The following is a 16036-nucleotide window of genomic DNA, read 5'->3' as shown; positions in this document are numbered from 1 at the left end:
AGGGGTCTTCATAAGGACAAAAAAGAAACACCCAAGACATCTTGACATACATGTTGTTACGATTCATGTTATTACATCAGAATTAAATGTGTCGTCTTTTCTAGTGAAGCCATTGAATGGAAAAAATTTGGAATATGAGCCAGGCTTAAAACATTTGAGCAAATTCAAAGGGATGAGCAAAATAACTCAGAAGAAACTCAATAGGAGTCGCATCCAGCTAGAGAGCTAGAATTCACTAACAGTGTAACTATCTCATCGAAACAGCGGCAGCCCCTCCTCTATTGTGTAGGAGTGTATCCTCACTGCTTTTAAGCAGTTCGAAGTAGAAACATAAACGGATAATAACTTTGCGTTATCATTTTATGCATCGATTCTTCTTTGCCGGTGGGCGGGGTTGCTCTGCTCTTAGAGTGGGGCAGGGGAGGAGTGGTTTGCCCACTCCTAAGTGCATAGGACTGTTTGGCCAGCCCTTTCGGCCGGCCTGTAAAGTCTTGCGCACTTTCCCTGTTCTTCATACAGGCTGCATTACACCCTGCCTGGAGAATTTGAATTTGAATTTAAAAGCATTTATTCAGCGCACTTCTACCTAGCGGTTTCATGGAGAATATGCCCAGGCCCCCATTCCCTGACTAAGCGTCTAACCAGGATGCTCAGACCAATCACAACGCTGCATTGCAGCATTATGATTCGTCAGTGGGGCCTGGTTGTGCTTCCTGTTCCTCGAGTTCCACAAGGAGAGCAGGAGCAGAGATGCGGGACCCGGTGGCAAGGTAAATTTATTTTAAAAAAATGTTTTCGAAATATTGCGCACCCCTCTCCCCAAGTGACTCCGCCCCCTCCCAAGAACACGCCCCAGCACCGCCACCCGCGAGCCATGGTTTCTAGAGCGTTTTATTTTGTGACTGCCTTTATCGTAACATTTCATAATAAACAGATCAAACCTATTGGATGTGGCAGAACGTTTCCCGATGTACTAAAAAGGCCTATAGGCTTTACGGCTGGCTTGATACCATAAGCAACATAGGCCTGTTCAGGTGCACATAAACCGCATCCATTTGAAAATGGTGTTATAAATTACACATATGTACAAAAATGCATCTTGCAAAACAATATATTTCTCAACAGAGCCGGACAAGAATCCTCACAGTGAAAACCACCCGGTTTGTCACAATGGGTGGCCAACATGAAAATCCTTGCCTAATATGGTGATCTGCGAGATTACATGTGAGAAAATGACCTAAACCCTGCAGAGGAAGCCCCTTAGATAAATAGCGATGGAAGGCAAATTTATTCGATTCAGGTACTTATTTAAGGCGGCAATGTTAATTAATTCAGGCCGTCAATCCAGCTACAATGGAGGGTGATTCTTGTAGGGTAAGGTCGTCTGTCTTAATTCACGGCTCGAGCATCACACCCACAGCAGTCCGGCAACGGGGAAGTTATCGGACTATCTAAGGGGCTTCCTCTGCATTATTTATCTGTCCTGATGATGGTCTTATAGACATCTGCAACAAAGACCGAAACGCCGACCTTTTCATCATCTCCCAAAGACATTTATGTTTTCAAGAGCTCCTTTCTTCTATTTGTTGGTTTGAGTTGCTCTTGTATTATTTAAAGGAGTTGATGTTTGTGATGAACTGATTTGCTGATTTGCTCCATACATCTGTTCATGACATTTTTGCTTGTGATCAAATCATTTGTTTGTTTCCCCTTGAATTGATTTCTGAAATACAAAATACTATATATTTTCATATAACTAGGATTTTCCGTGTGTTCTTTTACTTTTCCTCGATTGATGTCGATATATTGTAGTTGTCCTGTGGACACGCTTGAGTTAGACTGGTGACAACGTACTCAATGACTTATGCCAAAAAATAAGTTGAATCATTGGATAAACGAAATCCCTTGTAGACACCTTTTACCTCTTACTGTTTACTGCCCAAGCCTACAAGGGTCTATTGGGTCGCCCGTACTTTCTCATGTCTGAGTAAAGTAGCACCTTGTTAGTACCAGTTTAACTCCAGAGTATACCAATCAGCAGCCGAAAGGCGACATATTAACCTTTCCAAGTGGTTTGTGTATGCGCTGAGCTATGCGTGGGGCTCTTTAATTAGTAACTTTTGATTTTTTTTTAAATAAATATTTTTGGGTGAAGTCTTCAAACTAGTCAGCAGACTCTTATGTGGCAAATGCGCACATCCATGATTATGTGGAAAACACCACAGAGTTGCATAATCTCAATGTCTACAGCTGCAAAGGGAACCTTTTCATTGGGTGTCCAGTTCCCAGCGTTCCACAAAGGGTGTTAATTTATACTAACCTCATTAGAAAAGTAGGGTAACAGACTGCTTGGGCCAATATGCAACATACAATCCATTGACCTGTGTTATTATCCAGGACAGAAGCCTTAAGAAAACCCCCTGTGATATGCCTCCTGGGGTGAAACCTGTTGCCTTTCTGTGTTTTTTACCATTTGTTAGCAATAAGTAAACAAGCATTGGCACAGCCAATAGGCCTCGCTTTTGGGACCTTATAAGTATTTAGTTATGCAGCACAATATCCTTGGTGCAACAACATTAAACTGTTGCATGGTTAAACACTTATAAGGTCCCAAAGGCGGGACCTATTGGCTATGCCAGTGCTTGTTTCATTTCCTTCAAATTCTGAAATGAATTAACCAGGAGTTCAATAATAAAAAAAATGGTTCTTGTATCCTAATGTTATCTTCTAGAAATTAAATTCACATTGTTGTAAATTAAATCACAATCCTCTGATGATCTCAGTCAGAACTTGTTTCATGAAAATTAGTTTCTTTTTCAAGGCTCAATCTTGAGAAACTTTCAGACAAGTTGTATTAAACCAGCTTCAACAAGAATCCCCGTCTTGTTTTTATGTTACACATCTTGGAGACGGGGAAGAGAATTTATTCTTCCCTTAAAATGAAAGGGGGAGACGTCACTTGAACTCTGAGTTCTTTCGAAGAATCACAGTAGATTACTGTCCCTAAATTACACTGTGGTGCAAAACATTGACTGCTCTCGAACATCTTGTCCTGGGACCCTCAACATGTTCATGACTTTATCCTTCAGACATATCAAACATTAACTTTGAAGTGTGCAGAAAGGATCTGCTTTCATAATTTTTGACATGCATGTGATGATGTTACTTGTGTCATTGAACAGGGACCAAATTTCTTCGCAAACGTAGCATAGATGATTTTAGCCTCATCACTCAAGACCTGGAAGATACCCAAATCTATTAGTACTTCCCCAATGCTGCTCCAATTTAGGAAATAGTCAGCTCTTTAAAGACCCTACAACACATTGCTTTGCATTAATCGTCCACAACCTGCCTTCATCTCCAACTACTCATTGGCTTTAAGCTGGTCTTTGACCATGTACCGTGTTCTGCTGCCTTTTGGCTAGGATTGTGCTATAGAAATTCCTTATACATACATACAATGGCTCAGTAGTGGTGTCAGTCTAGGCTTCAGGCATCTTTGTTCTCCTTCACATTCTATGTTTGATCTCCTTTTGGAGTAGTTTCTTCTATAAGGAGGGCATGATTCTGAGTTAGCTGATTAACTGGAGCAGATACCTCTGTTTGTGGAACGTTATGAAAAGAAAAGGTTGCCCGAGTAGTGATTTGTTCTTGGGAAGGGAACTTGTTCTGTAGGCAGCAGTCTTCATCCCTGATTTCTTAAGGATATAATTTTCCTCTTCCTCCATCTTAACTATGTCTTTTTCACCTACAATTCATTTTCTAGACTGGCAACTGCTATCTTTGAGCTTCTGCTATTGCCAACGCACCACCCTGCTATAACAGGGACGTCTGTGACTCCAAGGCATCTCCCTCCTGCCTTCTCACACAATTTAAAATGCTTTCAGTTGAAACCATTGCATGATCTGTAAACACCTACTTTCTGTGTCCTGATCGTGAAAGTTATCCTTCCTCTCAGGGCCTGTCAAAAGCATTACAGCACTGTGCTCACTCTGTAAATAAGGAGAACGTATCACTTCTGCTTCAGTTTTCTTCTGGGATTTCCTCAACAGCTGTTTCACAGTGAGAGTATTCAGACGAGTATTTGTAGGAGTACTAATGGAGGTACTTGCAATGGTATTAACTTATTGTTCCCGTCCTAGGCTCTTGATCTAGGTGTTCATGTGCTTCCCTTTCCTCCTCATAGCTATGTTTCCTAGATGTCCTTACAATAAGGGCCTGCATGTCCCTGGAATTATGATCCAGATTTAGGGGCAAGGGGGGAATTGTGAAAACGCCTCATGCCAGCTGCAAAATTAGGATGCCTGTCGCCAACTGGGAAAGAAACTAGAAACTATCTAGAGCTCTCACTCTGCACACATCCAGGGCCAATGGTCAATGTCGACTGACTAGACGGGATAAGAGCTGGATTTGGAGAGGAGTGTGTCACTTGCGGTGTAGGCTTTGGCAGGGATTGTGTAGTTCTTCACTTGATAGGTTCACCAATTCAAATGCCTCAGGGATGTATTGCTGTGCTGGAGTAATCACATTTCAGAAAGCCTGGCTCGGTATATACCTGGGTCTATTGCTTTTCCTTGGGTACCTCAAGGTGTTTACCCTTCTTTTAAATTTAGCCTGCAGTTCGGCAGGCCTCCTGCATGCATCTTTGCAGATTGCACTCATTATTTGGAGCTCACTTTGCATGCCCCTCAATATCTTGTTAAACTCATCAGAACAGAATTCTTGGGGCAACATAATGGAGATGGCCAGCCAAGTAAAACTAGTGCCATCCATGGTTTAATATGATACAATACTCAGAAAATAGCACTTTTACACTATATATTCTGAAAGCATTCAAAACAAGCATTGGCATTGCCAATAGTCTCGCTTTTGGGACCTTATAAGTATTTAGTTATGCAGCACAATATCGTTGGTGCAACAACATCAACTGTTGCATGGCTAAATACTTATAAGGTACAAGGTTTAGCCATGCAACGGCTCATGTTGTTGCACAAAGGATATTGTGCTGCAAAACTAAATACGTATAAGGTTCCAAAAGCGAGACCTATTGGCAATGCCAATGCTTGTTGTGAAAAGCTATCATTAAGGCTGTCTTATTTTCTAGAGATCTAAATGGCAGGCTAGACGTGCACTCTTTAGGTGCAGTATGTAGCATTTCATGTCTCCCAATGACCCCGTTGGGAGGATCCAACTAGTATTTCACTGTGCTCCAAAAATACATCTCAGCAGAAAGTCCTTTGAGGATCAGGATTTCAGGACCCCCACTGCAACCGGCTCAGAGCTACTGATAGCTAAACTGTCCCCATCAACCCAAGCACCCTAATGCTGTGTTTACATGATTCTATATATAATGTTCATTTCTACCGCAGTCTCTGCCATACAGTCAGTGCCAACAGCTGAGCCGGCCGGCAAGTAATAATGGACAGCGAGGGGCTGAAAAGCACAACTTGCCTTCTTGGCAGCAACAGGTAAATTGCTCGGTCTGCTGAGGCTTTCAGTATTTATAACGTACATAAGCGCATAGAATGTCAGCTGAGTGGCTCCATTTTAGGAGGCACTGCAGAATGCTAGAGTGCGAGAGGGACAGACGTGGACATACACATGCACGCACACGAGCGGTCCTTTTACAGCCGCACTCTAGCGTTCTGCTGCGCCTCCTAAAATTGATCCACTCAACTGACATTTTATGCACTTGTGCACGTTAGAAATACTGAAAGGCTCAGCAGATGGAGAAGTTTATCTGAGGGACAGATGTGGACATACACACACACACAAGGAGTCCTTTCACAACAGCACTCTGTGTCAGTGCTATAAATGTACAAACTGCACACTTCGGCCCCACAGACCTGTTCCGTTCGTATTTCGGCTCGAAGCTGATACTCAGAGGTACTGAGACGGTGTCCCACACAGCGCCAGGTCAGACCCTCTGAACACTGACAAGGGAACAGGTTGCCCCAAAAGTCTAAGCGTTCCTTTGGCAAGAGAGCGAACGAAGCTGTCTCAGTCCAAAGGAAAACAAGCATTGGCTGCTCGCCCGCGCGAGCGGCCGCGATATGTGGTGGGGAGGGGAGAAGCGGGAGTTGTGTGCGCGCATGGCCAATGCTTGGGAAAAAAAAAAGGACGCGAGTGGTGCGGCGTGCGATGCCACCTCCACTCGTGCATGTGGGCGTTACCGCACGCTCCATACTAGCAAAAAGCATGAGGTAGGACTTTTCAAAGCCCACTACTAAATGTCTCGCAGAGCAGCACATGTGCTGGCTCAGGCGAGACCTAAAAAAGGGGGAAAGCATAATAGAAAAAGGAGAAAAACAAACAGCCAGGCTAACCAAACATTGGAGGGTACATATTAATTGTAGGTCCCACTAACAAACTGCACAAAGTATGCACGCATTCAGCATATTTGGGTGCATCACTCCAAAAGAAGCAGAGAGTAGGTGCTTCCCTCTCGCTTACCACAAGGCAGAAAGCTGGTTCCTGATAGGATCCAGGCAGGGCAGAGGGATTGAGAGAGAGGCCTCTTTGGGCTCCTCATGCATCTCAGATATTTCTAAACACAATCCAATAGATGGAGGATACGCTGCACCAGCACACTCAGTACAAAAAGCTAATGTGTCCACTCTAAAGCATGTTCCCCGCTGCCGTGCCTTAAATATGATGAGCCTGGTGTGAGAATCCTGGCACCAATGCCAAAGTATGCTGTGAAATGCCTTACATCAGTTTTGAGGTGCCTTTATGAAGGTCCTGAATGAAATTATGGTGGATTGTATTTGATCAACAGAAAATTACTTTCCAGCCTCAGGCCTTGAGAATACTATGGCTGATTTAACTCTTCCGAAGTTGTTTGAAACGTCCATTGGTTGCCTTTTCTTGGCAGGCGATGAATAAATAGTGATCTCTCTGCACTGCTTAGATATCAAACATAAAGGTCAAGTTGAATGCACCATCTTGTTGAGGGATTTTGTGAGTGACATGAGGTTGATGGGTACGGTTTTTGGACAGTGCTCTGAGCCAGTACTCTATAGGGGACTGTGATTTTTAAAGGGGCGCCTGTAGCCTTTGACGGTTCTCATGCTGGTTGGATAATTATATATAATAAGAAGGATTTTTTAAGTGCTGATTGGCGGTGCTAGCACACTGATTGACAGTTTTATTTAATTTATGTTGCAGTTTGCTCAAAATACCATTTTCTAAATCAAATTGCATGAAAGGGAGTACTGATCCTGGGGGAACCATAATTTGGTGTGCAAACAAGTTATAAATCTTGTCAGTATTGTTCCCACATCTTTATACATGCAGTGAATGTGCTGTAGTATTGTATCGAACTTTGAAAAGCACAGCTCGAGAATTTGGATTCAGCGTTTTTCATTTGGAACACTCCTGATTACAGACTTTATCACCCACATATGGTGGAGATCCAAATTCTCGAGCGGTGCTTTTCAAAGTTCGATACAATACTGATTTTTCCCAAGGATTTGGGATATACTCTTAGGACAGGGAGTATTTGAAAATTGCACGCAATTCGAAAGAAGACTATATACAGATATTGGTGATATGTGGGTTGGTGCTTTGAGTGTGTAAAAGTGGTCCACTGTCCACATTGTTTTGTACAAAATTGAATGTGCTGTAGTTTTTCTCATGACTGAATTTGTTGATTGCCGCAGAGATACTGCAAAATATGAGGAAATTTAGGCTACCATTGTCTATTATGAGGTGGGCATCACTTACCACTTATAAGGGGACAGTCTCTGAGATGTTTCATTGCAGTATTAAGTCTGCAATCGAGGAGACTGAGATTGTGAAGGTGACATCTTCACAAAGGCACTCCATATTAAACAACTGCCTTCCTCAAATTTCTGCAGGGCAAACAGTTCTGGCAAGTATGCATGGGGAGGCACAAACTGCAGAATGAGCCAAGGGAAGCACCCAAGGGGCGCATGGGGTGAATACTCGGGGGCAGGGTCGGATTGGCAAGGCGGGCATTCGGGCATGGGCCGAAGGGCCGGTGCCTCAGTGACCTCTGTGGGCCGTTTTTTTCTCCCCTGTCCCAGTCCACAGAGAGTGGACTAGGAAAGGGGAGAAAAAAAAACGGCCCACAGAGTGCACGGAGACAGACAGAGAAAATGAAAGCAGCCTCGCTGTGCGGCCGGACAGCAATTGTCAGCTATGTGGCCTCTCCTTCACCCCTGCCATGCCAAGCAATCAAGCTGAGGCTGGGCTGGGGAGGGGTGATTGTTTGCAGGAATCGGCCTCCCTGGGGGCCAGGTGTTTCTCAGGCCTTTGAGCCATTTTCACCTCGGCCCCCCTGGGGCCCATGCAGCCCAGAAACGGTGTTAGTCTTAACACCTCGCCCACAGCCCTTCACATTCAGGGCATAGTGGGCGAGGAAGAATGGGTCTTGCTGTGGGGGCCAGGTGATGTTTTGAATTTTTTTATTTTATTTATTTATTTATGCGATTTTATATAGCGCGGACTTTACCCGAAGGTGTCAGAGCACTTCACACTAGGAACAGCAATAATACATGAGGAGAAAAATTACAAGTGGACAAATTACAAAAGCAAACGTTAAGTTACATGAATCAAAAGTGACAATAGTGAGCAACCAAAATACATGAGGTAGCAATCGGTACATTACAGGAGGAAAAAGTGATATGTGTGCAGGTTACAAAAGCGTACAAAGTACAAGTAGAGGTATAATACTGCAATAAATGGCAGACACTCCAGCACAAGAACAAACGTTACGTAGGCAATGGTGGCACTTGTGCAAGTATCTAAAGCAAGCAAAAGTGAGACGTAGCATACAGTGTGATACCAGAGAAAAGTGACGTGTGCAAGAACAGTATCCTCCCACATTCATTCCTTGTCTGTGCAAATGGTGTTTCATGAAAGGGCAGGCCCCTTGAATGTGGGCCACGCCCCTTAAATATGGGCCACGCCTCTTGAATGTGGGCCACTTTTTTCGTCAGTGCCCGTGCCGAATTGTGATTCCAATCCGACCCTGCTCGGGGGAGCAGCAAGTAATATGCACCAGTGGATCACTGGGTTTTGTACAGTTCAGAGACACAAAAGGGGGTGCTTTATGAGGGAACACCTTGGTGTGTAGCAGTGGTATGAGGAGATGTCAGACGGGCCTCAAGTTGTCCCATGCTTGTCGCGAACAGCTCGGTCAGTCCTGGTTTTCACTTTGAATCCTTCAGTACTTTTGCTATTATAAATGCAGGGATGCAAGTACCAGATTATGATGAACAACTATAAGAAAACCTGAAAGGATACTCACAACCTAACATTTGGACAGGAAAACAAAGGCATTATAAGCCTCTTTTCTATGCACTGGAATGATTATTTTAACAGTGGCTGGAAAAGAGTTGTAGGTAAATACCTTAACTGAAAAAGCTCATTTTGAAAAGGCAGCCACATACAGACTTAACAAAAATAGAAACATACAGACATGGTCACCTACATACATACACCTTTGGTGCATGATGTCCCACGTCATATATGAGAACTACAGTCAAGTCCCTAGCTTTTTGAGGAGCAGTATTTGGCAAATTGGGTTTTTAAACTCCATGCTTACCTTGGTGAAAGCAAAACAATAAGTGCCAGAATGCAATCTTATGTGTCTAAAAGTAAGAACCAAATGATGGTGCACAGTATTACAATGACCATTTGACATGCCAGGTATAGGAATAAATGGATGTAAATGTAAATGTAAATGTAAATGTATTTCGATTTATATAGCGCACGAATCACCCAGGGGTCTCAAGGCGCTTGCTTAGGGAACCCGTCCTGGTATTCCCCTGTGAGATACCCCGGCAGGGTATTCACAAGGTGAAAGCCAGGCATCCCGCCGCGAGGGGCCGTAGTGGAGATTAAGCAAGCTATTGCCCAGAGTCGCAGAGTGTGACCCTGTGAGTCGAGTAGGCACCGGAGCGAGAATTATCGAGTCCGTGGAATTTTTGAGCCCGAGACCCGCCGAGGCGGGGAATTGAACCCTGGTCCACGGCTGATCTCAGCTTCCGGGTCTGCCGCCTCTAACCACTGAGCCACGCTTCTCCACATTTAAACCCCATTTTATATTTTTGAAGGGCTAATCAACTTTTGGTTTAATGCTTTATCACTTTCCATATCTTTTAAGTGTAGGCATTCTGAAAAACAAACTTATTCAGACACAACTTTAGTAATCATTTACCCTGTTTATCAGATGTTTTCATAACCCTAATTTACTTTTGAATCCTGGAGTGAACAATCTCATGCAATAAATTGTTGTAATGGGATATGCATGTAAATGGATCGCTGACACTTCTTAAGTCAAAGCACTGCCTGAATTAAATGATGTCAGTGACTTACTTTGTACCGGCCCTGAGCCAATGGAAACAGCAGCACTGCTAAAAGAATGCTGTGAACAAGCAGTGCTCCATCCTCACGCATGAAGCTGGCAGCTACAGCAACTGCAAAGCCAGCAATCCAACTCCCAGCCTCACAGCCATATTAGCTACCACAGCCTTCAGGGTTGGCATCAATAAATGCTGTTCTGCAGAGCTGAGTAAACATGAAGCTAACAATGTCTAGAAGACTTGCTGCTCCCATGAAATTGCAAATAGCCTCACAGGGTCCAAAACCACAGACTTCCAAATGCTGCAAAGAGAAGCCATCAGACAGAATTGGCATTGCCTAAGTTTTTCCCATGGAAGTGATGAGCAAAGGAAGAAATTGAAGGTGATGACAAGACAAAGTGACCGCTCACAGCAGAGGAAACATGTTTATTGCATGTTTATTTTGAGCTGACAGCAGTTTTCCCTGCCAATGTTCATAAGCAGCAAACGAAAGCCTTAAATTCAGTGTTGAAAAATAGAAAACTAGAGCAACCAGTTGTATCACAGATCCAAATATTTGTTTACCACAAGGGATTTAGAGGTCACACTGGTCAGAAATGTTTAAAGCTAACAGGCAGAGGATTCATATTTGATGTATGCCAAGAGGTACAAGCAGCAGCTGGCAAAGTCGTGGCATGGCTTAGCCTGTGATGGCAATGCTGTCGCTCAATGAATTAGGAGGTATGATTGGGCCACCGATGATACCCCACTGCAGCTACAGGTTAAGCACATTAACTCGGTCTTCCACAGTGTAATTGACAAGGTACCGCCAAAATCCATGCATTAGTATTATTGTGTGTAATATGACCCAGACCTGTACTAAAATGCATACCACACTGGGTCCTAGACACCCACCTATAACATACCTGGTTTCCGGTCCCTCAATTACAAATATTTTTGATGCCTTGATCCCACCACACCTCATGTGTCTTCCAACACTCAAAGGGTGCCTAAGCAGTATACTGCGGCTTGTGTGTGTGGCCTGTGTGACTTAGATTTACATAAATACAATATTAAGAATTATAGATGGTGACCTTAGAAACATAAGGCAAAACACACTGCAAGACTGCTTTCACGGCTCAAGTAGTCTGCAATAAGGAAGTCAATTGCATGTTTTTCAAGAAGTGTTTTATTGTGTAAAAAGGAGAGCATGTTAACAGCAGGGAAGCGAGAATCCAAAAATATGTAAGCATCATGAAAGAATACTAAAACATAAAATAAATCAAATGGTAATTTAAGGATAAAACCCTGTAAAAGTCTCCTTGATTACAAAAGTAGCCCGGTATTGTAACAAACCATTGTATATAATATAATGTTTTATTGATCTAATAACGTTAACGTGGCAGAATCTTCGCATTTTTAAAAATAACATAGGATGCCCACAGATGAGGAAATCACAAAAAGAAAGTGTGGACATTAATGCATCAAACACTTGAAAAGGCCGGAGTTCCCCATTACAGTTCAGTCACGGGAAGGGAGAGTTACATTATCCCAGGGCCGAACATTCTTACATAAATTAACACACAACAGGCAAGAATAATAAAGCTGTACCTTCAATCAACAGCTCCTGTCCGTGACTGCCGAGCAACGTCCGGGAAAGGAAAGGAGCAAAGTCTACAAAGATTTCCCGGAGGAGAGGGGCCACTTTCTCCAATGCTCGCTCCAGTTTTGCAGTGATGCTGTGGGAAACAAAGCACAGATGACCACGAATGTAGAGCAGCAGAGAGAAGTCACATGAAGCTATTATGAAATGACTGTGCCTACACTTTGTAACTCTCACATCCCATCTGCTGCCCTTGTTTCACCAGTGGTAGTGTGAGGACTCTGTGCCTAGCTGGGCAAGTCTACAAGAACCCAGGCCACATGGAGACAAAGTCAAATTCTGCAAGGACAGAGCAAACTTGTCTCAGTATTCCACCTCCACCCCCTTGGGATTTTTCAGCCATGCCTGCCTTGAGATGCTCATCTTAAAGCAAACCTGTCCTGCACCGATAATGTAGCCTCCGCCCTGGATCACAAAAACCCAATCTCGCTTTCTTCTACAAAACCCCAGTCTCTACTCCAACAAACATCTACTGGCAGGCACCTGACTGACCTGCCAGAAATCGGCAACAGACACCCCACCTATAAATAAATTTTCTAATATTTTCCTTTTTTTCCTCCTAGCTAGTGCTCAGAAGTAGCTATAGGTGTATACACCCACCACTCTATGAAACACATTAAATATATTAACAAGTATCCAGTCCGTACTCCTAGTGCAGTCTACCTACCTTCTCCGCTTCACTGAAACACTAGAATCCTTAACCGCTTCCGTGCGGCGCCGATTCCGCCCCTGTGCTGGACATTCCAGAACAGGGTGCGGTGGTGAGGGAACCGTTCCGTCATCAGCACAGCTCAGCCGTGACTGATGACGGAACGGTTCCGTCACAAGCATCGAAGGGGTTAATCTTCAACCAACAACACACAGAATATAATTAACCTTCTTCAATCAAATTTCTGGTCCAAGTTCTCCTCTATTTCTAAGGTCCCTAGTGCTCACTAACCACAGATGTCGCTTCACCACATTCTCCTGCATGCTCTTTTAGCCATGCACCTCATCCAAACCCATCATCTTCACTCTCTGAATGAATGAATGAATAGCATTTTTATACCAGCAAACTTAGCCCCTAGGGGCATCAAGGCGCAGAACAAACAAACATAGACGTCCAAACTACCAGATAACTGAACCAAGAAACCGCTAGGAGCACAATCCCTAATATGCATGAGATATGGGGGTCTCTCTGAGCCAAGAACGTGGGGATACACACTGACACTGAGATGTTAAATCAATAGATTCACCACCTTCCCTGCTAACACCCCACCCCTTCTGCTGCCCAGTGTCCCAACATTTAAACCAATGGCACACACCAGTGTGTTAAAACCCTAATAAAAACTCACTTCGAACAGTATAGCAGTTTCACGCCCGCCATGTGCACCATGGTACATCTGATCATTCTCTCATTGAGCACCTCTACACTGAAACTCAAAATCTCATTGGTCAATGGCCTTCCATCACAAATGCATAGTTATCTTAAAAGCTATGCTCCTCTATTACATATATGCACATACAAACCACTTGACCACAAGCCAGTGATGCAAATAGCCAAGAATTGAAATTCAATGTGAACTACTAACCAAATGAATTCATTTCCACTAATGAGAGTTTGCAACCCATCATTTTGCCCACCATCAGCTTCTTTTTGTTTTTATGTATCATTAAGTATGGATTCTAAGAGGAACTCCTTCTGCTGAAATACTCTGCTGTCAACTAAATATAAATGAAACACTTTCTATTTTTGATGGATAATTCAACAGCAGATTCCTCACCCATATCCCTAGTTGCCAGACTGGATCCAGAAAATGTTATTAACAGAAGCCCCTGCATGCATATAGGTGGTGGTGTGCTGCTCTGCACTGATTTTGCACTGATCTGGAAATGACACCTAGAGCCTTGTACAGGTGCCGCCCAAGCATGCTCACATCAGTTCCTATTTTTCCATACCTTCATAGGTGGATCTGGAGTTAGTTAATTTTTTCACCAGTTGATGAGCTATTTTCTTCTTAAATTATCCAGTGTGCAAGGGAATATGTCACCTCCTCAACCATGTAGGGACTGCCACAAACAAATGTCTGTGGCAGGTCCCCATGAGGTGTGCCTCTGGTGCTTGGGGTTGGGCCATGAATCCAAGTCATGCATGGAATGTGCTCCGATGAACCAGAAGGCAATCCAGGGCAGCAAAGCCAAGCTGTATGCTGCCGAGCACAGACAGCAGCCACCTAAGGGCCGGTCCTGCTAGAAGTCAAGGTCATGGATCCATTCTAGCACTCAGGGCCGGTCCTGCAACAGGTCTACATCGTGCTCCAAGTCTTTGGGTAAGTTGAAGTAAAAAATGAAGTACAAGAAGTCTAAACAGGACACGTCCCAGCCTTGCCAATCTCAGCCTAAGAAGTCGCGAGGATGCCAAGGTATCAGTAGTCATAATGCCGGTCCCCTACTGAGAATCTGATTCCACAGCTGATTCTGATGCACCCCGTGTTCCTGGGTCCTTTAGTGGAGGCTCATCAAATTGAGGCATTTAGGGAGGCCATGCTTTGCATTTTTGGCCCCTTACTAGCTCTATCTGGTGCACCTTTGGGCCCCAGGGATCCACAGAGGCCTTAAGCCTGGTTCCCATGCGGGGGTCTGCCCGCCGTGCCAGCTGTGACTCCTGAACTTGCTTCGGGTTCAGCTACAGTTTCAGAGCCATTTCTATATCCAGAAACACGATCTACACTGGTTCCACTGCGTCAACACCAGAGGATGACGTCAAACCCAAAATTCTGTCCAATTCTAAACAGAATTAGTCTTCTCGACCGCACCTGAAGCCGTGCGCAATTTTGGTTCCTATGCGCATGGCTCCTATTCATTCTGCCATCAACATGTCGCTACATTTACCTAAAGGCCATCCTCCAGTACTCCAACAACTCGTTGGGCTGGTCTCTGACCAGAGCCCACCAGCTTTTGGTGATGATGTGATGGTGGGGACAAGTTTTCCCTACAATAATATTAAGACACTTTTTAAATGGACTATCAAGAAGCCAGTGGACTGGCTACTACCCCATACACAGTGTTTGTTCCCTCCTTCTCCCACCCCCAGTTCTGCCACAGAAGAGTAAGCGTTCTTTGCTATGGTGATTAGAAGGGCATCTGAAGTCCTAGACCTACAACTTCCTTCAGTCGAAGTAAAGACTAAGGTTCTCACAGAGGTGCTGCAACCTGGTCAGTCCTTGTCTAAACCTATGCTGCCATTTACCGCGGACCTAACTGACAGACTCATGAACACTTGGTCCAAACAAAGCTCGTGCCCACCTGTGACCTAGTGGCACGACAACAGCAGCCAGCTCCTGGTGGCTCTGCCTTTCTCACACAGCATCCTACTTCAAAGAGCTTGGTGGTAAAGGTCTCCACCAACAGAGTTAACCCAAATTCCTGCTCTACGAACCCACCGTCAGGGAATTGAAGAGAATGAAGGCATTTGGGTAGAGGATGTTCTCCTCTTCAAGCCTCACTCTTCTTTCAGTCAATGCCAGCTACTTGCTCGGACAAGAATCCCATGTTTTATGGGACTCAATTGAAGACATTTTGCCTGCAGTCCCTGAGGAATTCAGAGCCAGTTTAGCAGAGACCATTCAAGGTGGCCAAAATGCACCCAAATAAATCATCCACTCAGAACTGGACACAACAGAACGCGTGGGTCGAGTGGTTGGCAATAACATGGTGCTCTGGCACCACACGTAGACGAGATCCACTGGCATGTTCGCTAACATTGAAGTATCTTTCAGGGATTTGCGTTTCGATGAGTCTCACCTCTGACAAAAAGGCAGACTCTGCCCGTGAGAACTTTAAAGAAAACAGAGCTACTACTTGCTTCCTCAATCTTTCCGACCTGTGAAGTGAGATCCACATTATCCACAATAACAATTTTCACTTACTAGGGGCTTCCCTTTCAGGCAGCGAGAAGCTCTATCTCCCAAACAACAGGGGCTCTAGTACTTTTTAGTCAGGGTAGAGGAATTAGCAGGCAATACTCAGGCCAACGGGGCACAAACTTCCCAGTCCCAAGCCCTTCTGGTAGCAGGCTCCAAGG

General features: G+C 44.3%; 1 protein-coding gene across 7 annotated transcripts in view; it reads right to left on the bottom strand.

Annotated features, from left to right (window-relative positions):
- The window catches only part of NBEA (neurobeachin), a 1787704-nt gene that overhangs the window by 923450 nt on the left and 848218 nt on the right, over positions 1-16036 (bottom strand). For all 7 annotated transcript variants that reach the window (XM_078657170.1, XM_078657173.1, XM_078657172.1 and 4 more), the window contains one exon: positions 11922-12049. In XM_078657170.1, the coding sequence (XP_078513296.1) occupies positions 11922-12049 (128 nt within the window). The remainder of the gene's footprint in view (positions 1-11921; positions 12050-16036) is intronic.

The sequence above is a fragment of the Lissotriton helveticus genome, chromosome 8 (assembly GCF_964261635.1).
Source record: "Lissotriton helveticus chromosome 8, aLisHel1.1, whole genome shotgun sequence".
NCBI lineage: Eukaryota > Metazoa > Chordata > Amphibia > Caudata > Salamandridae > Lissotriton > Lissotriton helveticus.
Note: the sequence above shows the minus strand (reverse complement) of the source record. Positions and strands in the feature narration are given on the sequence as shown.